At 33.9% G+C, this 27958-nt stretch overlaps 1 protein-coding gene across 4 annotated transcripts in view; it reads left to right on the top strand.

Annotated features, from left to right (window-relative positions):
* The window catches only part of LOC145249455 (uncharacterized), a 146593-nt gene that overhangs the window by 42847 nt on the left and 75788 nt on the right, over positions 1–27958 (top strand). For all 4 annotated transcript variants that reach the window (XR_013863533.1, XR_013863531.1, XR_013863532.1 and 1 more), the window contains exons 2-3: positions 6286–7013; positions 17966–18224. Coding sequence is in view for 1 of the 4 variants with exons in the window: in XM_080111021.1 (XP_079967147.1) it covers positions 6326–7013; positions 17966–18224 (947 nt within the window). In the remaining 3 variants the exon portion in view is untranslated. The remainder of the gene's footprint in view (positions 1–6285; positions 7014–17965; positions 18225–27958) is intronic.

Genomic DNA, 27958 nt, shown 5'->3' with positions numbered 1-27958 from the left:
AACCTAACGTTGTCTTCTCCCTTGATGGGGATATACGTGCAACTGGGGACCCGCATATAAATTTCATACTTCCGTGGAACTTCCTCCTTCGAAGGAAGTTGGTTCAATTCGATTAGGGTTTCCATAATCTATTTCTAAATTGCATGTGAGAAAACAAATTGATTTCTTTTCCTTTATGGTCATGTTTAAAAGATATTTTCTATTAAAATTCTAAAATATTGTTTATGTGAGTGTTGGGGTGTAAATGTTGAAAAGAATGAGAAGATTTGGAAATGGTGAAATTCATAATGTATTAACAGAAATACAAGTATGTCAGTTCCCACTCAACTGAAGGAGAAGTAAATTGTTATGACTTTCTCCTTCTGAGACTTGGGTTTAGACTGACTGGAAAGCAGAACCTGTTTACCGGAAATGGCATCAGAAATAGTCTATCATCAGAATCTGTAGGGGTGCCACCCCAACAATGAATAAATGAAAGATTTTTTGTGTTTACAAAATTATGGATGAAATATTCATTTTAAATTAATATTTCAGGTAGCAAACTTTGAAATGATGAGTTTGCAAAACAAGTTATATTGTATAACAACCTCCTATAAAAACTGGGTCAGTTTTTCTGTTTGTTTTAATTTAACCTTCAAAAATGACCGTCTATTGTGTTGAAGAAAAAAGGGCACAAGTTACGACAGCTTGTAATTTAAAGTCATCAAGGAAAGTCATCTGCCTTAAAAAAAAAAAAAAAAATGGGCAAGCATGTTGATTGATGCCAGCTGTTGAAAAACTATTTTATAGTAAAATAATGAGTCATTCCGCTTCAATTGAAGAATGGTCAGATCATGACCATTGTTTCCACATTTTGTACATTTATATATTCAAATCCAATTTACATCTCTAGGTTTAAAAGGGTTCTAGGTTTTCAGTATCAACTATGGGAGCATTGGGTGATTTCAACATTTAACCATGCAATGTATTTAGACAATCGTCTTTTATGATTGTGAATATGGCCAATACGGTGGTTGATTGACAGATGTTAGTCTTTGAGAATACCAACACCTCAACCTAAAGTCTCTGCTGTCTGTCTTGTTACAGTGATGTCTTTGATATTTTGGATATTCAGTTCACTGCTCAGAGGTAGGAATTAATTCCTGATGTAATCTTCCCTCTAACTGCCTTAGTCGTGCAAGCGCAAATGGTTGATTTTTAGTCGTGCAAGTTTGCAAATGGTTGATTTTTCAACAGTAGACATGTGATTGGCTAACCATATTTTATTACCTTGCTCTGGACTGCCATAGTTTAGAATGTGGTACCGGCCCAGGGGGTGGGGGGCAGCAGCCAGAATAAACACTATTGCAATTAAAGGGTTTTTGGTGATATGATGGTTGTCAATTATGGCTGTCTATATGAATTTATTTTTTTATGAATGGGGGACTGAGCTGCAAGTACTTTTATTGAAATAGGGATAATTCATAATGCGTGATTTTCTGATTTTCGTATTTACTACAATAAAAATGTTATTTCTTTTTCGTTTTTAATTCTGTTAAGATTTTATCAAGCTAAATCATCAAAATACAATGGATTGTCAACAAATTTTTGTTAATTTTTTTTTTTTTCATATGATCAAGTAATTTCACAAAATGACTGATTTCTTTTTGTTTCTATTTTTAACATGTTCCCAATTTATATGAAGCTAACATGTTCCCAATTTATATGAAGCTAACATGTTCCCAATTTATATGAAGCTAACATGTTCCCAATTTATATGAAGCTAACATGTTCCCAATTTATATGAAGCTAACATGTTCCCAATTTATATGAAGCTTACATCATGTTGAAAATTTTTTGCTCAAAAATTGGTTGAAATGGAATCGATTTTTCCACATCTTTTTCTTTTTACTCTTGGAGAGCGATTCAAACTTGAAATTTTTCTGATTTCTTTTTAAAATAGAAAATGAAAATCTTGCAATGCAAGCCACTCGTCTTTTGCATATATTTTTGTGCAAACAATCACAAAAATGTCAATTGAATTAAATATTTCCAGAAACTTTCCAACAAAACAGATGAAAGTCTGGCTTGATTCTGGCGAGCGATAAAGTTTACCTTTTTGGTTTCCAAACAGAAATTGTTTCTGTGTACATATCTGCACATACTCTCCTGAATAAAACATAAGTTTTTTGATATTTGTAATCTTCCATTTTGGACATATATAAAACATCTTTTGTGAAATCATTACACTTTTGAATTCATTATTTTGTTTCTGTTTCTCATGATATTTCTTGCGCTCATTCACATTTGAGAATGTTTCCCCTTAAAAATGTTTCCTCTTGAAACTAGAACCTCTATAAAAGCTACTCCAAATAGCCATCACTACGTCACCGAGACGATAGTTCAAAAGTGGAGATGGGAACATCGGCAATAATCTTAATTGAAAAATTGGAGATGATGATGATGAAAATGTAACAAGTTTTTTTTTATTTTTTTAATTTCTTTTTGAGGAATTGAACTTTAAAAAAAAAATTGGTGTCATTATGGTATGTGTTCTACTTGAGTAAAATTATATTTATATTATATTATAGTAGGTAATTTATATTTATATTATATTATAGTAGGTAATTTATATTTATATTATATTATATTAGGTAATTTATATTATATTATAGTAGGAGGTAATTTATATTTATATTATATATCTATTTACTTTTACTCTGGATTGATGCCATTTGTTGTCTTTATATAGAAAAGTTATGTGAAAAGGGAGAGATTCTCTGAATGTAAAACAAATTTCTCTGAAAAAAGAATTAGCATCAATGAGTTAAATACAAACTGAAAAATTATTAAAGTTCTGATTTTTTTTTTTTTAGATGAGGGCTGATTGTTCATATTACTTGTATTGATTATCTTATATTGTATTATCTTGAGTGTTATTTGTGCAACGTTTTGATCGGATTAGCCTTCAACCATTCTCAGGCATGTTGATTATTGTTTAGAAAAGAAAAGTTTTCCAAATAACAACTAACATGCCTGAAGACGGTCGAAGACTAACCCAACCGAAACGTTGCACAAATAACACTCAAGATGAGAACAATAGTTTGATCAATACAAGCGATATGAAAAAAAAGTACCTTTCATTAACCCTAACCACAAGTTCAGATTTAAGATTAGTGATTAAATTTATCAAATGTTTTCTTTATTTTAATTTTTTAATTTTATTTTTTTTTTTAATTTTATTTTTTTTTACTGATATCCATCTTTTGAACCAGACAACTGATTTAAAAAATTTTTTTTTTTTTTTCATCTCAAGTATTTGCTAAAGTTTCTCCTATTTTTTTTAACTGCCATGTTTCACTTGATATTTTTACCAACGCAAACATCACGGCAGTTCTGTAACTGTACATTAACAGGCAGTTATGCTTCCTTATAATACCATTTTAAAGATGGGACGCACACTATAACCGTGACCTGTTTTCAGAGGTCAACCGTGACATATTCCCATATAGACCAGTAATTAATAGCTGTTCCAAAAACTTGTAACAATGTTTTATGAATTTATTGAAAGAAAATGCCACAGGTCTATCATAGAATTTATTGAAAGTAAATGCCACAGGTCTATCATAGAATTTATTGAAAGAAAATGCCACAGGTCTATCATAGAATTTAGAAATGTATATATAAAAAAAATGACTAAAAAAAAGATATAAATCTCCAATGGGGACAAATTAGTCTTGAATCCTGGATACACCGATGTGTATGAGGAGTGGAGGGGTGTGTTTAAAAGTTATCAATTTTATGTTTCAAAGAGAAATCTTTTATCTGTCTTCCTGTCTGTAAGTGGGTGTAGCTTCTGTCTTATATTCTTCTATTACTGTCTTATCTTTCTTTTGGAAGAGCCTTTTTTTTTTTTTTTTTTTAAATCTTCCCTTTTAAAATTTGTTCATTGTTTTGCCAAAATAGCTTCCCGGGAATGATAGGAATTTGATTAAAATCCAAACAGAAATTCTAAACTTTGCTGAAAAACATGAAACAACCCCACAGATTCTTAATAACGTGTTTATTTTATTTAGTTTTATCACAGTTAGTCCCCCCCACCCCCACACACACACCCCACCCCGGCTGATAGCAACAACTCTGATTACATTTTGGAACTCGGTGCTTCAAAGAATCTAAAACCTAGATACAAAATGTCATCTTAAGTGTGTTAATCAGTTTTGAGTTGGGTTGTATTTATTTTTAGTACCCCCCCCCCATCTTGGTTTTAGATTCAATTAATTCTTTTAAATTTAGTATTTTTTCTTTAACTAATTTTTCTTGTGTCATGATTGGTTTTTCATGTCTCGAATTATACCTTTTTCAATGTAAATCACTTGAGACAAGGCATAAAGCCATTTGATGTAAGTAGCTTAAAAAAACAAAACCCTTTAAGGTTAAAAACCAACCAATTCATAAATTCCGACCAAGAAAACGGCAATTCTTCCCCCTTTGTCAGAAACCTTACTCATGGAATGTGAGGACTAAATAATAAGAGGAGCGGTAATGAACTTTGTGATTCATTTCTTCTCTTAGTTGAGGAGTTGACTCATAAAATAAAACTTTTTTTTCATCTTTAAATTTTCATTCTATTTTAATTTATCCTATGGCTGTTTTCTAAGTACTTTAATGGAATGTACTCTAAACTAGAACTTGTACTCCCTCAACGTACATATTCCCGATAAGCAACAGAATTCTACTCCTTGACTGTTAATGTTCCAGGATGCTAGAAAGCCTTCTACTGTGATAGTTTCTTCCTTTGAACAGCTAGACTTTAAAATTACTTCCTGTTTTTCTGACTGTATTAACCTGCAGACAGAAATTTAAATGTAATGTGGACAAATATCTTGCTGTAGACATGCAAATAGTAGCCCATTGTATCCAAGTGGCAATAAACAAGAGTAAAAAAAAAAAAAAAAAAAAAAAAAAGTATTGTAATCTGAATGACTTTCACGTTTCTATTGATATGACTTTTTGTTAGTAAGTGTATACACACAAAGATATATATTTTTTTTCTTTTTTTACAAAGGAGTTACCAGTTATCAAGGCCCGGAGGCCAAACGAGGATAAGGGTTAATGCATGTACAGTAGTCAATGGGAATTTGGTAAATTGGATTACCCAAGGGAATAGGGCGTCAAAAACGTGTTCACGTTGAACTTGAAGACGACCATATGTAGTCAGTTGGAAAACAGAACAGTTCCACAGGCATGCAGTTCTAAGAAAGAAGCCTTGTTTATAGAATCTACATTTAGGTTTAGGCACAGATAAAGAGTGGGGGAAATTATTGATAGTGGTTTCAGATAGACAAGTATTTTTTGTGAAAGTCAGACCAGTGGGGACCATAGATTGGAGCTCAGATGAGCACTTGCCATGAAAATAATAAAGCAGAGATAGGGTCGCAACGTCTCTTTTATGGAAAAGAGATTGGAAGGAAGAGAAAAGGGCGTCCCCAACTTGTTTGGTTTCCGATGTGTACGTGAAACCGGAAACATTTGGTTTTTAAATTATCCGAATCATAACTTTTGAAGTTATCAAAATTGCAGACGAAAAAACCCATAAAATTCAGTTAAAACCATTATAGATAAAATATTGCAATTTTTGCGCGCACACACACACACACACATATATATATATATATATATATATATATATATATATATATAAATAAAATTATCTAAACGTTATGAAACGTTTGAACATGGATATGCTGGTCATACAATTGGGGCAAAATAGGTGAGGTATTCCAATGTTTCTTATTTTAAAAATTTTCTTTTGATCAACTAAAAACTTTATGGCATCGCCAGATAGGGTCAGCCAGTAATAAAAAAAAAAAATCAAGTTTATGTATGTATCTATCTATGCACGTGTGTGTGTGTGTGTGTGTTAAAGTATTTTGATAACAAGAACTTAAAACCAATATTCTTTTTCAAAGTGCTCAATGCATGTGTAGAGCTTTTATAAATAAAATTATATAAACATTATAAGCCATTTATGTGGATCGATCAACGTTTTGAGATTTCTAAGTCTTCATTATGTGTGTGTGTGGGGTTTGTTTCCTTTGAGATTACCCCCTTTACCACTCCTAAAAAATTTGGATATTTATAAGGTTTTACAAAATTGTTTCTGTTATTGTTTAATAATTCTAGCAATGAATTAAACGGATGAAATCTTACAGATTAGTAAAAAAAAAAAAAAAAAAAAAATTGTTTGCAAATCTCTATAGCTATATAGGTAATAATGCTGTTTCTTCTGTGTGTCTTTTACAGTTCTGTTCCATTGATAATGGTTGGTTCCTGCCGCTGCTGAATGGAGTATCCGTGCCCAAGCCTTGACCACATTCCATTACCTGATGGGGCCCAACCGATAAGAGACCGGAAGAAGCCCGGGATTTGTTTAACAATATCTCCCGGGACAAGTGACACCTCCATTTCTACTGATGGCCAACTCATCCCATTCAACATGGCTGACGTGCCTTTGCCAAGCACCAGGTACAGTGGCGCCGATACTCCTGCTTTGTCGATCCCTTTACCCGAAGAAGGCAGTAACAATAACAACAGCTTGTCCTCCTCATCCTCCACTTCTTCTGCGTCATCCTCCTCGTCTTCGAAGATGCTGGTTGATAAACTTTTTGAGGATTTTCTCTCTCAGAAGATTAAGAAACCGGAACGATCGGCAAAGATGCAAAGTTCATCAAAACCAGTTTTTACGAATTCGGTGGAAGAAATAAAACGTTTTCTCGACAAAGAGATCAATCAGTTGTCATGTAAAGTCGGTTTTACTGATGCTGGCTCTGAACAGGCTGCAGAGACCATTGTTCCACTCGAAAAGGATGTTGGTGATCACGAAGAAAACCCAGGTACAGAGAATTCTTCCACGGTGGGTAATCAGCGTGTGACTGCAACTGTGCCATTGAAAATCAAAATTTCCGATTCTAGTGTGGCTCGGATTTCTTCTGGACATTTGGCTGCATCCAGTGACGATCAATCGCAGTCAGGTAGGTGCTCTTTATTTTTTTATTTATTTTTTGTCTTTAGCATTCCATTAAAAGAAATTTCTGAAATGTGTAAGCGGGAAATCTACATGTGAATATAAAAAATTTAAAATGCGATGCTATAGAATGTCTCATCACACCAACAACTAGGATCTTGGGGAGAGGTTAGCTAAAAAATGAGAGTACAACAGCAGTTCGTCCGTCGCAATGATGAAAGCTATCCTAGGGATGATGGATAATGTGCAGAAAGTTTAACGTAAAGTTGGTTTGTGTAGAACCAGCCTCACTCTCTTGTCTGAATCGGTCTGATCCAATGGCAAGACATGGATGGGACAGCTTTAGGTGCAGGAGATGCCCAAAGTGTTGATGTCCTCCTTCATATAGCGCCTATTATTCCCAACCTGGTACTGACCAGGCTTAATGTTTAACTTTGTTGATCTAATGAGAATTGGTGTGTCAGTGTGTGACACTATGTGGCCTTCCTTTCGACAAGCCGGACAAGCCGCCGACTCCGTAGTTGTGTGCCGTAGTTTACTACCTTCATCTCTTCATCGTTCTCGTTGGCTGTGCTATCCTCTTTTAGTTCACACTGGTGATTGCCAACGGAATGCATGCGGGTCACAAAGTGAAAGTAAAATAAGTCGTGGAACAGAGAAAGGAAAAACACAACACCAATGTTTCACATATTTTTGACGGTTGGACTTGTGTCTGTGTCTTCTCATTCTATCGATGTTCTCTTTGTCAGTCGTCTCTATCTCTGTTTCGCAGTCAACTCTAAAAACTGTTCAACCGTTATCACTATCAGCTCCCATCCGCCACAAATAGCACACTTACTTGTCAACTGTCCCTCCCACCCCGGCTACTGGAAGCTGCCCTTCCCTGTGTTATCTGTTTTGTAGGTTTCTATTGTCATTGTCAAATCTAAAAGGCTCGATCTAAAAATACCTACAAATTCATTGTTTGCTATTTCCCATCTCTTTGTTTATTGTAAGACGCTTCCTATTCTTTTGTCTATTGCCCCCCCCCCCAGCACTTAGTGACTCAGGTCCACTTTATATTATCACGTGTGATTAGGGTGTATAGAAAATGAGAGTAAAAAGACCTTGAAGGTCAAGGATTCATTACACTACATAGAAAAAGGTGACATCATAACAATCATCACTTAACAGTCTAGGGTGGAAGGATCAAGCTAGAGCATTCGGACAGGTTGTTAAAAAAAAAAAATGACATTTCTCTTTTCTTGTGAAAGTAAACTTGAAAAAAATGGATGTCTATGATCTCTGGAGAAAACACATTCTGTTTGACAATTTTTACTCATGACAAAATGACAAGAAAAGTTGCTTGCATGACAGGAAGTACATACATCTTATACGTCAGGTTAAATACACATTGGTCTTTATTATAGAGTGAAGGATTATTTTATTATTCGGTTCTGTTAAATAAAACTATTTTTTTTATTTCTGTTTTTTTTTAGCAGAAGTCTTGCCAGTGTATATTGAGGAAAAGTCCTTTCTGATTAATACAGGGTGTTTCAAAAGTCTTGGGAACATAACGATTTTTAATAACTCAAAAACTATTAGGAGTTGAAAAATGAAATTGGTACCGTTGGAAAGGTTAAAGTTTCAAGTTTTGTGGGGAATCTTCAAAGTTGCTCAATATGAGCACCATTTGTCACACGGCAGACATCTAGTCGATAGTCCATTTCCTGCCAAACGCGTTCCAAACAAGCCGGTCATCAAAGCCGTTATCTTCCAACTTCTCTTGCATTGCAATGCAAAAGTCACGGCGAAGTGGCTTATCAGTGTCCTTCAACTTTTGGACCAACTTGAGCTTGTAAGGTACCATTTGCAGTCGTTTCCTTAAGACACGCCAGACAGTTGCTGGAGCAAGCTGAAGTTCCCTGTTGGCTCTTCTCACTGATTTACGTGGGCTCCGCTGAAAGGCTGTCCGAACTTGCTCAACTGCATCTTCTGAAGTTGAAGGGCGACCTGTTCGCTTACTTGGGCACAAACACCCATCTTTCACAAATTTAGCATGCCATCTGACAATGGATTTCCTTTCAGGGGCTTCTTTTTTAAATTTCCTGCGAAATGCACGCTGAACACATGTCCACGATTCAATCTTTGCAAATTGGAGGACGCAAAATGCCTTGTCTTGTTTAGAGAACGCCATTACTGCACATGGAAAGATGAGACGAAAATCATTAGAATGACCAAAAACTTGATTAAGTAAGCTTTAAAATGGCACCAGTTTCATTTTTCTACCTGGAATAGTTCATGAGATATACGCATTTGTAATGTTCCCAAGACTTTTGAAACACCCTGTATTTATGCAATTCCAGTTTAATTTTAAAACTCTACTTAAAAAAAAAATCTTTACTTTGAAAATATATTTTAAAGTTTACTTGTTAATGTTTTTTTTTATATCTTGTAATAAAAAAATATTTTTTCATTTTTAAATTTTTAACAAAACTTTTTCATTCTTAAATTTAAAAAAAAATTTCATTTAAATTAAAATTTTTTTAAAGATTTTTAAGATTAAAAGAAATTCCTTCTTTATTAAAAAAAATAAAGAAAAATATGTATGATGTACCCATGAAAAATGAAAATATATTCCAAAAATCATGTAAATTGAGCAAGTAGTTTTATTTTTAAACAAACAACAAAAAAAAAACCCTCAAATTTTATGAGTAAGACAGGAAGAACCATCTCCTGTCGGCATCTTGAAAATAATCTTAAACAAGGGAGATAATGCAACAGTAATTCAAACTTGCACGATTTTTGTTGTAATGTCTATGAATTCCCATTAATTGCTTAAAAATGATTTTATTTATAAAAATAAACCTATTTGATCAATTTATATGATTTTTGGAATGTATTTTTTGTTTTGTCACAGGTATGTACATCTGCAGAATTTTCTTTATTGTAAAAAAATTCTTTTTAATATAGAGGGAATTCTGGACAAAGGCCACTTTATTTTTATTTATTTTTTCATTCCATCTGATAGTAGATGGAACACTCTTTAGCCTTGAATCACCTATCAATGGTATTTCGATAAACATCACCTCACTCACTGAGTTGGCGTTGGGAAGGGCATCTAGCCTATAAAAAATTGCCTCTGTTAAGGAAATGACTCCAACTCTTACCAATATATAGAATGGACATTAAATCAAATATTATGTAAAGTGTGGACTATGGCTTTGAACCCGGCTACTGCCAACACTAAAAATGTCGACACTATGTAAGAACCTATGTGATATACGTATATCTGTACATGATGTTGCCAAGCTAATCAAAAACCTTGATTCCAGTAAAGCAACTGGCCCTGACGGTATTCCAATTATAGTACTCAAAAAAACTTCAACCTGAACTAGCGCCCATACTTACAAAACTGTTCTGCTAGATCTACAGCAGATGTGCTTACAGTTATATCTCATAGGATTAGCAAATCTCTCGATGGAGGCAATCTTTCTAGGGCAATTGCTCTTGACATATCTAAAGCCTTTGATAGGGTATGGCATAAAGGTTTACTTCATAAGATCTCTAGCTATGGTATAGCTGGAAATGTCTTCTCAATTATTAAATCATTTCTTTCTGATAGGTTCATAAGAGAAGTAGTTGAGGGGCAAAAATCAGAAGCTCACAGTATTAATGCCGGTGTCCCTCAGGGGTCCATCCTGGGCCCAACTCTTTTCCTGATCTACATTAATGATCTTCCAAATCACATCCTTACATCATTTGTAGACATTTATGCTGACGACACTACCATTTATGGTAGCACATCTAAGACAGTAAACGACCAAGTTCTCTCCAATTCTCTCTCCTCCAATTCTCTCTTCTCTGATCTTGAGCACGTAGTACAATGGGGAAAGGAATGGCTGGTTACTTTTAATGCATCTAAAACCAAGCTTCTCTCTTTACATCATCAACACTGATCCACATCTGGCATCAATTGAAATGAATGGCTCTCGTCTTCAGGAGGCCTCAAGTTTTGACAAGCTTCTTGGCTTGACCATTACTCCTGATCTTAAATGGAACACGTACATCAAATCTGTTGCCAAGGCCGCTGGAAAAATGGTGGGATCTTTCTATCGATCCGGTAAATATCTCACTGCTGATGCAATTCTCTATCTATATAAGAGCCAGATACGTCCAAGGATGGAATACTGTTGCCACATCTGGGCAGGAGCTGCTAGAAAGGACTTGTCCTGCCTTGATAGAGTTCAAAATAGACTTTGTAGCCTCGTAGGAGATGTCCTTTTCTCCTCCTTGCAACCTCTATCTCACAGAAGAGATGTTGCGAGTTTGTCTCTGATGTATCGTTATTTTCATGGAAAGTGTTCGACTGAGCTTCAATCTATGGTCCCCCCCTCGCCAAACTTTCACAAGAAACACTCGTCTAGCTGTAAACACTATCAATAATTCCCCTCACTCTTTATCTGTGCCTAAACCTTAAACGTAGATTCCATGAACAAAGCTTCTTTCTTAGAACTGCACGCCTGTGGAATTGTCTTCTGTTTTCCTGCTTTCCGGCTGACAACAATATGGTTGTCTTCAAGTCTAACGTAAATAAGTTCTTGATGAGCCGTTCCATATAAGTTATCAAATTTACCAAATTTTCATTACTAATAATTACTATATTATCCAATTTCTACTGTACACTCTTTAACCCTTATCCTTGAGTGGCCTCTTGGCCTTGATAATGTGGTGATGCCTATGTAAAAAACAAAACAAAAAAAAACAAAAAAACAAAAAACCTTGGCACATACGTTTGTAAGTTAATCATTCAGAGGTGTAGCAGGCATCATTGCAAAAAAAGGAATGATTTAATTGAGATTTGTTTTATGTTCAAATTGTGTTTGTAATAAAAACAAATTATTGCCAAATTTATTGGCCGGTTTTTGTGGCAAAACGACTTCATTGGTTTGATCAGCAATTTCTTGCTTTTTTATAAGTTGTAAAGAATTTATATAGTTTAAAAAAAAAATTCAATCATGTTTCCAAATATATTGGAATTTTATGATTCTTTTTTTTTTTCGATTTTAATTATTTTTTTAAAGCAGAATTTTTAGAAAACCGCTGTAAGTAATATTTTATGTTGTTGTATAAAGCATAAGAGACTGTCTGTGTACATGTTTGTTCATTTATAGGCTAGAAAGTGTTCCTAAAATAAGTTTGTACACCTGAAGAATTTTCCTAGAAATATATTAGGATTAGTCGTGACACCCTACAGGCTCTTTTAAGGAAGTCGTGGTCTTTGTTTAAACATTTTGCACAAAAATAAATAATTATGAATGTTATTTAAAAAGGTGACTTCACAAATATGTCAATTGAACAGTTAAGGAAAATCAGAGTGTACACCTTGAGTGTGCGGTTTTGATCCTGCCTAGGATTGTATTTTTATAAGAAAACAAACAATATCATTTATTTTGTTCTTTTTAAAAGTAAAATGTTAGTGAAAAAAAAATCCTAGTTTTTTTTGTCCCATCGACGAAACGTTGCATCCCTCTGCCTGTTCTACAAGTATTTTAATGGTGAATGCTCTGATGAATTGCAAGCACTTGTGCCCCCACGACGTGAACACTCTCGACAGACCCGACAAGCTGCAAAATCCCACCCCCACACTGTAGAGATCCCTAGATGTAAAAGATCTTTCTACTCCGGTAGTTTCTTCCCCAGAACCGCTAGACTTTGGAATTCCTTTCCAGGTCACTGCTTCACCAACTGTACTGACATGCAGAAGTTCAAGTGCAACGTGAACCAACATCTTGCTGCCCAAATCCCTACATAGTTGTTTCCCCTGATAATAGCCCCCTACACCAAAGTGGCAATGTGCCTTGTTTGGGGTGAAAATGTAATATAAAAAAAAAAAAATTAAGAACCTGTACTTCTGTACTTCCCTCGCGTTTGTCTGTCTGGCACCTATCTTGTCTGTCTGTCTGTCTGTCTATCTCTCTCTCTCATATATATATATATATATATATATATATATATATATATATATGTTTGGTTGTAAAGATTATAAGTTTTCCTAAAATTATGTCAGTAAATGTAGCTGTACTCGGGTTTTATAGCCATATAAAATGTCCTTAACCTGTGTGGGTTATCGTATTCATTGTACTGTTGTCTACTACTTCATACACAATGCAATACAAACCAACTCTTGCTTGGATTATGAAGGTTTGTTTAAAGAACAGAAATAAAACTGAGAGTTTCAGATTTCACCATGTCTGATTACAATTCTGCTACTGTCCTCAGCTTTGGGGGACGACTCATAAACTACATTTTCTCTTGAAATCTAATAGGTGGGACGTGTAATGTGAGTTTTAAAGACAGATTTAGATCTATTAACTTCAGAAAGATGAACAGTTGGACAGTATAGTGTGATGTGTGCAAAATGAGACTTTGTTGGTTTGGTCACATTGAAACAATGACCCAGAATTCTTGAGTTCCTAGATATATAAGAGTTGAGGTAGCAGGTTCAGTTCACAGAGGAAGGCCAAGGAAAATATCAAGGAAGTAATAAGAATCGAATTGAGAGAAAGAGGGATAAATAAAAACCTGGTCAAAGATAGAATTGTTTGGAAATCAATTTCAAAAAGCAAAGGTTTACTAGGCTTGAAAAGGCCTTGGAAATATAGGAAATGTCTTGAAAAGGGTTTGGAAACTGTATTCATTATATTCAAGTAAAGATTTTTTGTTGGAATATCTATAAATATAAAAGCGAAAATGTATGTATGTGTGTTCACTTTTTCTGTGTGTCTACAAAAGGCTTCTTTCAGAGAAGCGGTCGCTCGCTTCACAACTTTTTAAAACTTTTTATATTACATAAATCGTAATATCTCAGAGTTAACAATGAAGCTTGCCTCTCTATTTAATTTGCTCGATTTCGAGAAGATAAATATTCAACATTTGTCGCTCGCCGCATGTGGGTTAGTCTTTTTCCTATAACATCTTGGGGGGGGGGAAAGCGTTCAGCAGTAAATGAATACTATCCCGCAGTCAAACTTGACCTCATTAACTCATTAAAACGGGCACCTGCTAAATCCAAGTAATTAAATAAATTCAAACGTGTTTCCGTTAGCATCTCGCAGTGAGGCAATTGTTAACGTCGCACTTTTTTTTTTTTTTTTTTTTTTTTTTTCTTCACACTTTAATTTACAACTTTGCCTCAATGGTTCAGGTTCGATCCTCATACTTATTTTTTTTTTTTAACCCCCCCCCCACCCTCTGAGTTTCCACAGACACCTCCAAACACCCGGGCAATGCCGAGTACCCCTCGCTAGTTAAAAATATAATCAAAATACATTCTTCTGCATTCTTTTATATAAACAATACTGGAAATATGATGCAATCGTATTATTTCTAGTTTTGTATGTATAAAAGTTATGTCTCTTTAGCACATAACTACCTGATGTTATCCATATACTTTACGCAGCCCAAGTAAAAATAAAAATTGAAATAAATATTAATAAAACATTTTTTTTTAATATTAATTAGAATATTACTTTTTTTTTTTTTGTTAAGTATTCTTTATATATTAAATGTTTTCAAAACTTAAATTTTATCTGCAGAAGACGTTGAAAAAGGGCTTGATAAGCCTTGAAGGGACATTGAAAATGTATATAAACCCTGAAAACCGCCTAACACATGCCAGCCTGTAAAATGGGCGTTAAACCGAAGATGATTGTAAATTTAAAGATTGGATCAGAAATAAACAAACGGGTGCAAGTTTTCAATTTAATTGTATCAGTCAATTGGGTGTTATAAAATTTTTTTGTTACATATTTGTTTTTTTTAAATTTTGGTTAGATTGATTTGACTGCTTTTATTTCAAACACAAACCAGAGGACATTTTTATCATCTTTCTCTCTCTCTCTTCAAAGTTATGTATGTGCAAAGGATGTCTCTCTTTAAAATTGTGTATGTGTTTACTAGTTGTTTTGTAATCATTTCTAGCCACATATTATTTTTTTGTTAGGTCTTCTATCTTACACTCTTACTGAAAGAATAAAACCTTCTCCACGGCTCATTTTTCTTTTTAGGTATTTAAGAATGCTTTCATATTTAAGAATGCTTTCATATTTAAGAATGCTTTCATATTACCAAACCTCTAAACCAGATTAAGTATTAAAAAAATCAGCAAAGTATGAGGTGCCTTCAATAAGTTTCCAGACGTTTTCGTCTGGACACTTTTATTACATGTGAAATTCTAGTCCCTTTCGAAGTAATCTCCTCCGGTTGCAATGCACTTGTTGTATCATTCCAACAACTTCTGGAAGGCCTCATGGAAGTTCTCTTGTGTTAGCGTATCAGTGACCTTCGTCACAGCCTTTTTCATCTCGATTGTTTCATAATGGCAACCTCTAAGGTTTTCCTTGAGCTTAGGGAATGACCAAAAGTCACAGGGAGCAAGGTTTGAACTATAGGGAGGGTGAGGAATTGTCTTGATGCCAATCTTGGTCAAACAGTCTGTGACAAGGATGGAGTTGTGGAATGGTGCATTGGGAGAAACTCGTGCAAATCTTCCACATCTTCAGTTCCTCGTGAATAATTGTGTGTACAGTTCTCACTATGCACTTATTGTCTCTATAGACACAAGACAGTCCTTATCCATGAAATTCTTTATTTGGCCAATCAACTTTGGTGTTCTAATTTCCTTACTCCTCCCACACATCATCATCCCTCGTAGACTCCCTACCTTGCTTGAATCTCTTATGCCACTCAAAAACATGCTTAATTCATGTAAGATGGTCCAAAAAGCAGTCTGTGGCATTCCATACAATTCTGTGGCATTTTTTCTAAGTTTAAAACAGAAATTCTATTACATATCGTTCTTATAAAGTGTCCTCACGTCCAGATTGCATTTTTGAAATTTACCAGCTGTGACAATCGGGCTTTAGTAGGGTGTATTCCAATTCCTGCTGTAGCTATTCATTTGAACCTGAAATCATAAAAAATTCGTCAGTCATCTAAGATATATAGCAATAACATACTGAATTTTCTAACGTCTACAACAATTTTAAATGCCTGTAAAAAAAAAAAAAAAAAAAAAAAAAGTGTGGGAACTTATTGAAGGCGTCTCGTATGTTAGTTTATTGCCAATAACACGGTACAGCAATAATGAATAAAAAGTGGCTAGTCAAAATCAGATTTTGATTTGTAAGCTTAAATGCTATTTAGGTTCAACTTGTAAAATCTAACTAACATAAAATTATGAGCATAATTTTGCTAGATTTGTACCTTTTTTCCTCCTTCAATGTCCAGTGAGTGACATCATTCTGGTGAAGGCCCTGTGTGTTGAAAGGTCCTGTCTGGTGAACTACCACTTCTCCCCATGTAAAAAGATTGAAAGGACAAATAGTCTAGCACTGGTCGCCAAAGTTTTTATCACTGGAGAGCAAAGGCCATTTAAGCTAAAAGAAAGAAAGAAAGAACATTTCAATGGTCTTTTTGAAGTTGAACATCGCTTTTCATCGCAAGTCTCAACCCGGTTGGGAAACGGGTTCTTGTGTAAAAGAAGGGAAAATGACACTTGATTATGGCGTTTCTTTTGGCTGTCGTTCAATTCGTGAGGCACCCCTTTATCAAGATTTTTGTTTTTCCAATCTCAAGTGGTTGGAAATCGTTGTATACGTTACATCTAATTCAAAAGCAAGTTCTCAAACTGTTGTGCATGGATTGGCTTTGATTGATTGTTGTCAACGTCCGATGACCGACCACTACACTCAACATTTTCAATACTCTCATCACCGCCACAAAATTTCTTAAATCACCATTGTGCTGTGCGTCCATTAGTGGTTCCTGGGCCAAACGCTTCGTTGATATCGCGAGCTGTTTCAGCAGCTTTTCAGCCTGGCTTGAATTGAAATGAGAAAATTCTGTGAATTTGTTTTCCATCTTGTATTCAACGTTCTGAAAAGAGATAATTGTTTAAAACGATTGTAATTCAAACGATTAGATAAAACAAAAAACACTCTTTAAAATGATAAAGTAAAGTTAGTAGAATGAAAACTTATTTGAAAATACATCATTTGAAATCTAAATTACAAATTTGCAAGAACTTTCTTCTAAATCTCATGCAACTCTATAAATTAGAATTTACAACAAATGTATTTTGTTAAATAATAAATTTGTTGTAAATTCTATTTTACAAAGTTGCTGTGACACCTTCTGAAGCTCTATTCCTTTTGTTTCTTGCAGCTTGACGATGTTAGATGCAGAAAAATTCTTGATTCCTACATATGTATGTGTTACAGTTTCCAGATTATAAATTATTTGATCGGGAGATCCTATTTATTAAAAAGGAGGATAGGTGATAACCTGGTGTGAACATTAAATTGGTATATAAATATGCTAATTTAATGTTTGTAGTATACTATCACCTATCCTTTTGAAGATTACTGAAGACACAATGTAAAAAAAAATTAAATTAAAATAAAAAAAATGTCGCTTTTAAGCCATATGTGAAACAAATATACCTTGGTCTTTTGGCTAGGATCCAAGGGTAATGTTTGTTCTGTCTGAAGATGGTATAATGATATCGTGGGGTTTCCGTTTGCACCGGGCGTCCATACAATGGAAATATGTCACAGACTCCTATAAGAATATTAGAGATAAACCGTAATAACCAGATATATTCTGAGACTACATTAACTAGATTACTTAAATACTTTTACAGTTTTAACAAAAGGCCTACAATAATATTGCGGGATCTCTATTCATGCTGAGCGTCCAGAATGCCCAGCAGCAATATATTACATATGAAAGATGCCGCTGTGGAATTTCCACAGGTCCTGCTAATATATATAAATTATGTGTCCTCTATACATCTTGATCCTTGCATTTGTCTGGTGGTACAAAAAGACACCCTTGTTGAACGTGTAATTTTTGTTTTCCAATAAATATAATGTTGTCGCGTCATAATAAATGGCATATTCTATTTTCTTTTTGTAGATGAAATAATTTCTAAGTTTCCGGTTCATGAAGGAGAAGAAGGAAGTCTTCCCATCACGAATACTACCCCTTCTGAAAATCTTCAGAGAAGTGAAACTCCAACCCAATGTGATCCGATTCTTCAGCCGGCAGATCCAGAGTCGAATGGGGTGGTGGATGTGGAAACTAAATCTTCAAAGTCAAGTAAAAAACACAAACACAAGAAGAAAAAATCACATAAACATTCAAAGGACAAAAACAAGTCAACACAAAAATTACGGTAAGTAAATCTTTTTTAAGGTGGGAATTGGACACAAACTAGTTTCATATACGCAGCCAACATTAAAATACTTTCTGGTGGGTGTGTGGTATGAGATTTCAAATTAATGCATTTTGAAGTAAAAACATGATTATGTACTTGCGTTATTCAATGTCAAAATGTGCCCAAGATTTTTGGAACATCCTGTATATATATACAAATATATATAGCTTCATGGTAAGCAGCTGATGATCCCCATTTTCTATTTACAAAATTTTAGTTACGGTTTTCTCTTTTCATCCTTATGTAGTTAAATTCTGTTTTAAAATTGAAGACTTTTGCAAAATCGGCTCCTGCAAATGCTAAGTCTATTTCTATTAAACAATTTTAGTAAAGGCTTTTTTTTTTTTTTCTTATATAAATGAATTCTCTTTGGTCATTATAAGCATTTTAAAAGTCGGATTATGTAGGTGCTAAGTCTGCGATAGGGTAAAGTTAATATTTTTTTTCCATCCGGGAATTTAAACTGCATTCTTTATTTTTATTTTTGCATTTTTTTTTATTCAAAGCTTCTTTAGACTATATATATATATATATATATATATTTTCTTTTTTGTAAAAAATAGTTCTGGCAGATTTTTTTCAAACTTTTTCTAATTTACACATGACACCTAAATAGTATTTTTACCTAAAATGTATTTTTTGAAATCCCATTATACTGTAAAAGCAACAACTTTTTTTATATAAAACTAGCCAGCATTACCCAGGAGTCCTTTTACTTACAATTTTTTATTCAGCTTCTTTTTAACTTTGCAGTTTCTTTTTTACCAATTCATAAAAAAATATGAAGGATTTTGAAAGTTAGGTGTAATCATGTTTTGTTATTAATTGAACAAGTTCTTATGTTAATGTTTTAAGCTGTTTTTTTTCTGAATGATTAGATATTTTAAAGCTACTCTCTTTCTATCTAAGAGTTTAACTGCTTCCAAATTTCTTTTAAATTTTGCAAGGGTTACTAAGTAACCCCCAATCCCCCAAGATTAAAATGTCTGACTTGTTTACAAAAGAACTGAAATGTGTTGTGATAGAACTTAATTTCATAATTAAATTATATTTTTAAATGGAGAATTTTTGTTTTATTTTATGCGACTGCGTTTTTGATTTGAATTAATAGTAAATAAAAAAAATAAAAAATATAAAACGGGAACATACAAGTGGTAACTATTTTATTATAGAAATTTTTTTTTTTTTAAATTTTATTGAAATTCACAAATTTTTCGCTTTTTGATTTAAGAATTTGTGATTTAATATTTTTGTTGTCTTTTAATTAAAAAAAAACTCTTGCCCAAACACATTCTTGATAAATTATTTATCACATCTCATTTGTGTGTCTGAGTTTATGCATTTTCCTGCCTGTTTCTTGGTTGCAGTACTCTAACTTTGGAGTAGGAGCAAGATGAAAAATTCCCTAACCAAAATCTTTGTGACATTATTAAATGGTGGTCGTTTTTTTTTTTTTTTTTTTTTTTTTTTTTTCTTTTCTTTTTAGAAAAAAAAATGACTGTCATTGCATGTTTCTCAGCATATATCACTTTGTTTTTAATTGTATATTTCATATGGGTTTTTATATTTCATATGGGTTTTTATATTTCATATGGGTTTTTATATTTCGTATGGGTTTTTATATTTCGTATGGGTTTTTATATTTCGTATGGGTTTTTATATTTCGTATGGGTTTTTATATTTCGTATGGGTTTTTATATTTCGTATGGGTTTTTATATTTCGTATGGGTTTTTATATTTCGTATGGGTTTTTATATTTCGTATGGGTTTTTATATTTCGTATGGGTTTTTATATTTCGTATGGGTTTTTATATTTCGTATGGGTTTTTATATTTCGTATGGGTTTTTATATTTCGTATGGGTTTTTATATTTCGTATGGGTTTTTATATTTCGTATGGGTTTTTATATTTCGTATGGGTTTTTATATTTCGTATGGGTTTTTATATTTCGTATGGGTTTTTATATTTCGTATGGGTTTTTATATTTCGTATGGGTTTTTATATTTCGTATGGGTTTTTATATTTCGTATGGGTTTTTATATTTCGTATGGGTTTTTATATTTCGTATGGGTTTTTATATTTCGTATGGGTTTTTATATTTCGTATGGGTTTTTATATTTCGTATGGGTTTTTATATTTCGTATGGGTTTTTATATTTCGTATGGGTTTTTATATTTCGTATGGGTTTTTATATTTCGTATGGGTTTTTATATTTCGTATGGGTTTTTATATTTCGTATGGGTTTTTATATTTCGTATGGGTTTTTATATTTCGTATGGGTTTTTATATTTCGTATGGGTTTTTATATTTCGTATGGGTTTTTATATTTCGTATGGGTTTTTATATTTCGTATGGGTTTTTATATTTCGTATGGGTTTTTATATTTCGTATGGGTTTTTATATTTCGTATGGGTTTTTATATTTCGTATGGGTTTTTATATTTCGTATGGGTTTTTATATTTCGTATGGGTTTTTATATTTCGTATGGGTTTTTATATTTCGTATGGGTTTTTATATTTCGTATGGGTTTTTATATTTCGTATGGGTTTTTATATTTCGTATGGGTTTTTATATTTCGTATGGGTTTTTATATTTCGTATGGGTTTTTATATTTCGTATGGGTTTTTATATTTCGTATGGGTTTTTATATTTCGTATGGGTTTTTATATTTCGTATGGGTTTTTATATTTCGTATGGGTTTTTATATTTCGTATGGGTTTTTATATTTCATATGGGTTTTTATATTTCATATGGGTTCATATATTTCATATGGGTTCATATATTTCATATGGGTTCATATAAAAAACAAGAGTGATTAAATCATAAAGTATGAGAATTTCTAACTGATGTCTTTTAGTCTGTCTGTTTGACCATTAAACTTTTCCTTGGAAACTATTGGGCTAATCTGGCTGAAATTTTGTATGGACTCTTGTTATAAGGTGCAGCAAACTAAGTATTATGGTATCCGTTTGATGCACACTTAGAAGTTAATATTTAATGCAAAAATGAACACAAATTTAACTGTACTCAACCATCAATTTGGGATAAAGCACTCATTCTAAGTCAATGGGCTATAACTTTTTCCTGTTTTTTAATTGGCTAACAAATCTCGTTTCATAGTATTTAATGAGTACAAATATGAATGTTGTTCAAAACTGTTTTTGAATTATGTAAAAATTTGAATTGGTTAAAAAATTATCAAAATCTAAAAGCTGAAATTTATGATATGAAAATGCTTAAAAATTAGTTGAAATTGTGTGTCACTTTACAAAAAAAAATTGTATGTCACTTTACAAAATAAAAATTGTATGTCACTTTACAAAAAAAAAATTGTATGTCACTTTACAAAAAAAAAATTGTGTGTCACTTTACAAAAAAAAAATTGTGTGTCACTTTACAAAAAAAATTGTGTGTCACTTTACAAAAAAAAAATTGTGTGTCACTTTACAAAAAGCAACTATTTGCGGACTGCTATCCTCATCTTCATAGATGTTTCACAACGTTTCGGCCAACTATTCCCCTGGCCTTCGTCAGGTGGCAAACTGCGATGAGATAGGAATGCTGAGTCTCTTAACTGTATCCTCAGTAATTGCTGCCTTCCATGAGAACTTTAACTAGAAGATGAGGATAACAATCCGCAAATAAATAAATAAATTACTCACTCATCTAAAAACAATTTCAATAATAAAAATAATTTTTTTTACTGTGTTTTTTTTTTTTTTTTTTTTTTTTTTACATAGGCATCACCACATTATCAAGGCCCAGAGGCCACTCAAGGATAAGGGTTAAAGAGTGTACAGTAGACAATTGGACAATATAGTAATCATTAGTAATGAAAATTTGGTAAATTTGATAACTTATATGGAACGGCTCATCAAAAACTTATTTACTTTAGACTTGAACACAACCATATTGTAGTCAGCCGGAAAGCAGAAGACAATTCCACAGGCGTGCAGTTCTAAGAAAGAAGCTTTGTTCATGGAATCTACGTTTAGGTTTAGGCACAGATAAAGAGTGGGGGGAATTATTGATAGTGTTTACAGCTAGACGAGTGTTTCTTGTGAAAGTTTGGCGAGGGGGGGGACCATAGATTGAAGCTCAGTCGAACACTTTCCATGAAAATAACGATACATCAGAGACAAACTCGCAACATCTCTTCTGTGAGATAGAGGTTGCTGTTTTAAGCGCTCTTTAGCGTTAAGAAATCATTTAAAACCTTGGTCCCTATAATTTCATTAGATTGTTACCAGGAAGGGAATTTGAACTATAAAAATCTAGCCGCAATAAAGAAAATAACTTTGGTTTCATTTCAGGCTGTGTAGTTTAAATATTGAAAGCTTGTATAGAATGGTGAGATTGTTGAGTTTCTTGAGCAAATAAATGTGTATCAAAATGAATTTTAGAGAAATAGCAATAAATAAAAACTTAGCTGATAAAACTTGGGAAGTCGATTGTTAAAAGCTGTCCAATGCCTGCCAGCATAGAAAATGGTTTTTAAACAAAATATATTTTTTGTTTTTATGCATTATTGATTAAATATAAAAATTTTTTTTTTTTTTTTTTTTTTTTGTATAATTGTTCCTTCCTACCGATTTTTATTCTCAATACTGTAAGCTATTATTTTATATTAATAATAAAAAAAAAAAATCTCTGGTGCTTGCCATAATTTCCTCTATATTAAAAATCAAAATAAAGTCTGTATGTGCCTATGATGGAAAGAAAATATCGTATTCCAAAAATCAGTTGATCAAGTAGTTTTATTTTTATAAAGAAAATCTGTAAGTTTTTTTCAATGTCCTCCTGTTAAAAATCATTCTTCTAAAATCTTGCAAGTTTGAATTGTTTGGAGTTATTTCTCTTGTTTCCAAGATGGTGTCCTGATAGCGTTGCTGTTTGTTGATGCCAAAATTTGATTTTCTTATTTAAATTAGTCAAGTAGATTTATTTTTATGTGATTTTTGTCTGTATAATGTCTTTTTGTTACAGGTACATACGTCATACAAGTTTTTTGCTTTGTAATATAAACAAATTCTAGACAAGCACCAACATTTTTTTATGCTAATGATCACGACTTATCAAGGCCAAATTTATTTCAGAGTAAGGGTTTGTGAGATTGCTTGATTGTCAGTTGAATGATGATTATTATGAGAGTATTGAAAATGCTGAATGGGACGAACAAGGTTTGGTTTCTTATGGAGACGATTTATAAGTATTTGATGACCATGTTGTAGTCTGCAGGGAAATGATGGTAGAGAAAGATTGGCAGTGTTTTTTGTGTGATAAAAAGGGATCTAGTAAACAGAAGAGATCCCCCTCCCCCACTAGAAGGCGAAGGTAAGTAACCGTGCTCTGAGCAACACCTTTTCAGATGTGCGAGTGGTAGTACATCTTTCGACTGTCAGACTCGTATCTAGGTTGTTGATTGCAGCTGTATGATCCAATCACTTTAGCAACAGATTGAACTTCTCTTATACAAATTTTAAGGACCCCCCCCATTTTTAAACATGTTTTTATTTAAATATTGCATTTGATGATGATATCAATAGAAAATTTTATTTGTAGTTTCAAAAAAAAAACAAAACAAAAAAACTTCATGCTAAGCAAGTATTTTCATACAATTATTTCTTTCAATGACTGACATTAAATACTTTTTTTTTTTTTTTAATCATCCTAAACAAGGCACAGTATCACTTGGACATAAGGGACTTCTATTTTGGACTATATCTATAGGGACATTATGTGGAGAGTTGAGCAGCAAAATGTCTGTTCACATTACACTGGAACTTCAGCATGTCAGGACAGTTAGGGAAGCAGGAAACCAGGAGAGAATTCCAAAGTCTTGCAGCCCTAAGGAAGAAACTTAGAATAGAAAGCTTTCAGGCATCTAAGGATCTTTACAGTGAAGGGGTTGGATTTTGTTGCTTGGCAGGTTAGTCTAGTATTTACATCAAGAGAGAACAAGTGTTATGAGTTTATCAGGGCACATTTCATTAAAATATTTATATAACAGGTACAGATACAACATTGCAACGATTGGACGGAGAAATAATGTGAGATTGATATGATGAGTGTGTAATATCAGCCTTCAAAAAAACAGGCATAGATTTGTTCAAATCAAAGATTAAATCTGAATAGTGTATGGAAATGTGTACAGAACGGGGGGGGGGGGGGGGCTGATGGTCACGTTGAAAGAATGAGTTTTTGAATTGGGAGATCTAGAGGAGTTGAGGTAACAAGTTGAATTGACATAGAAAGGCCTAGGAAAACGTTGGGAAGTGATAAAAATAAATATGAGAGAAAGAGGGATAAAGATCTGAACAGAGGCAGGTGAGTTTGGAAATCAATTTCTAAAAGCTGTCCAACACCTGCCAGCATTTAAAATGAACGTGAAACTAAATATGATAAAACAAATGAAAGGGAAAAATTAACCTTGTCTTCAAATAACATCTCCTTTCTTAATGGGGAAAGATTGTAAATAATGAATTGCTGTCTACTTCATATATAGAATGAGGGTTGAGGATATGCGTTGCATGGAGATAAATGATATGAGAATGATACAATGGATGCATAATGTGAATCTTAAAGATGGGCTTAGATCTGATGACCTCAAAGATTCAATCTGGACAGTACAGAGTGATGTTTGCAGAATAGGAGACTTTGATGGTATGGTCACATTGAAAGAATGAATGAGTGCGCTTGGGTTATATGTAGATCAGTTGAGGGAGCAAGGTCAGTTGGCAGAGAGATTACCAAGGAAAACAGGGTATGACATGATAAAGATGGATTAGAGAAAAGAGATAAAGATCTGACCCGAGATAGGTTAGTTTGGTAGTTAATTTCTGAAAGTCATCCAACGAAAACTCTGAATATACTTTGTCCACATTTGAGTTCTCATCCATCTCCGTTGTCATACATTCCTTGCACACAAATTGGTTATCATTTCTCAACTTGTGATTCACGTCGTGTGTATCCAACTTCCTTAACACCAACTTTATTCAGAATAGTAAGTAAAGGATTCTATCCAACGACTAGGTCACTTCTACGGCAACTTAGAAGGTTAAACTGCTTGCCCGGTGATTCGCCAACTCCACCTTACACCCCACAAACAACTCCATCCCAAATTTCCTCATGTAGACTGAAACCACACTTACTGATATGAAAATCACCCTGTCCCTCATGCCTGCAATATTATAAAAAACTTAGACACCTCCAAAGAATGTGAGCTTGATTTCATCCTTGTTATACTTATTAAGAAATGCCCAGCTGAGCTAGCCCACATACTTTCCAAACTCTACAAAAAATGCCTTGCTGAATCTTGCTTCCTAAATAGCTGGAAGATAGCCTCTGTGGTACCAGTGTACAAGAATTCTAGTGAAAGGACTGACTCTTTCAATTATAGCCCTATCACTCTCCTCCCCTTATTTGCTAAAATTTTCAAGCACTAGTCCACCACGTCGTAAAAGCTAATCTACTCTCTGACCGATAGTATGGATTTAAGCAATACCAATCTATTGCAGATATTTTATCGATCATCTCTGAACGCATAGACTATGCACTTGATAAGGCAAGTGAAGCAAGGGTCGTAGCTCTTGATATATCCAAAACCTTTGACTGTCTGGCATGAAGGGTTCCCAATGAAAATTAAATCATACAGTATTACTAGACGAATGCTAAGTATTCTTTAGTTTTTTTTTTTTTTTTTTTTTTTTATATTACATTTTCACCCCAAACAAGGCACATTGCCACTTTGATGTAGGGGGCTACTATTAGGGACACAGGCTACAGGGGTACTAGGTGGGGAGTTGGGCAGCAAGATGTCGGTTCATGTTACACTTGAACTTCTGCATGTCAGTACAGTTGGGGAAGCAGGAACCTGGCAAGGAGTTCCAAAGTCTAGAGGTTCTGGGGAAGAAACTACTGGAGTAGAAGGCTCTCTTACATCTAGGGATCTCTACTGTGAAGGGGTGGGATTGTACTGCTTGTTGGGTTTGTCGGGGGTATTTACGTAGAGAGGGTACAAGTGCTTGCAGCTCATCGGAACATACACCGTTAAAGTATTGTAGAACAGGCAGAGGGATGCTACATTGCGGCGATGGGACAGAGGCTGAAGCTTGGATGATAGTTCAGGACCTATTAGGTTGGTGACTCTCTTTTGAACCTTGTCTAGGAGCAAGAGACTAGTAGCAGATGCACCGGCCCAAATATGACAACAATACTCCATACATGGGCGAATGGTGGCCTTATAGAGGTACAGGATACTTTCAGGGGTCAGTAGCTTTCTAGCACGGTAGAGAGAGCCTACCTTTTTCACAGTGGTCCTGGCAACGCTCTCAATGTAATTGTTCCAACTCCTGTTTCCTGTGAACGTTAGGCCGAGGAGTTTAAAAGATGTGCTTTCAGATAATGAGTCTTTGGCCATTGCTAGAGGTGGTAGAGAAGGTTTCTTGTAATTATTTAAGGAAACAAGTTTAGTCTTGGCAGCATTGAATGTGACCATCCATTTTTGTCCCCATTCCACTACAGATTGGAGGTCATCCTCTAGTGTTTCTGCCATTTCTTTAGATATGTGTTCATTTGTTTTCCTGTCGTGTCTGTTATAGAGCGTGGTGTCATCAGCATATATACCCATCTCACAGACAATTTTGTCAGGAAGGTCATTTATGAATATCAGGAATAATAGGGGTCCAAGGATAGACCCCTGAGGCACTCCCGCATTTATATCATACTAGCATTTCAGCCCGGCATTGCCCGGGTGTTTGGATGTGTCTGGTGAACAAAAAAAAAAACAAAAAAAACAAACAAACAAACAAAAAAATATGGTAGTAGAAAGACAGGCTCGAATCTGTACCGCGAAGGAGGAAAAGAACCGGGTAAAAACCTAACGTCTATGCTGTTATGACCACCGCCAAACCGGAAGCGACATTTTTTTTTAAATTAAGGCTAGACAATCTAAAGGAGAGGATAACTTTAAAAAATATCGGCGAAAAAAGTGACCCCCCCCCCTGTAGAAATGTGCCTAGTTGAAGGGGAAGATATTAATGTTTTTAGCCAATTTTTCGATATTTGCTATGAAAGGTCGAACTTGAAAATGATACTGATCTTGGTAAAATCTGTCACCTCTATTGAAAGTTTTAGGCAGACATGCAAACAGACATACATTTATATATTGGTAACTAAAAATTTTCGACCCAAACCGATGAAAAAGTTTGCCCTATCTCTGAATACTCTTTATGTAAAATTTCAAATATTTAGACCAGAAATTGTCCAAGTAATTTGGAAAAGACTGCAGAGGTCAATTTTTTTTTTAACGTTGACCCCTTTTTTGACCCCTTAACATTTATTGTTTTGGGCTCAAATAAAGTTAACTTAGATCCATGTCCAAGGAACCTACATCTAAAATTTAAAGTGCATAGACCCAAAATTGTTGGAGGAGTTTGATAGAGTTCTCAAAGGTCAAATCGTTGAACTTTGACCCCTTAATCGCCAAATTTCTGGCCAAAAACCGATCACATCGATTTTCCCAAATCTCAGTACCCTGTATATCAAGTTTCGAGCCTGTAGACTAAAGATTGACATGGTTATTGCATAGGGAAATGTACATACACACACACAGACACTTTTATAGATATATAGATTGTTTAGATGTACGGCTATCGAGGACAACCTGGATTTTTTTTCTTATCTAAGAAGGA

The sequence above is a fragment of the Euprymna scolopes genome, chromosome 28, assembly GCF_053919585.1.
Source record: "Euprymna scolopes isolate OS-2025 chromosome 28, ASM5391958v1, whole genome shotgun sequence".
NCBI classification, from domain to species: Eukaryota; Metazoa; Mollusca; class Cephalopoda; order Sepiida; family Sepiolidae; genus Euprymna; species Euprymna scolopes.
Note: the sequence above shows the minus strand (reverse complement) of the source record. Positions and strands in the feature narration are given on the sequence as shown.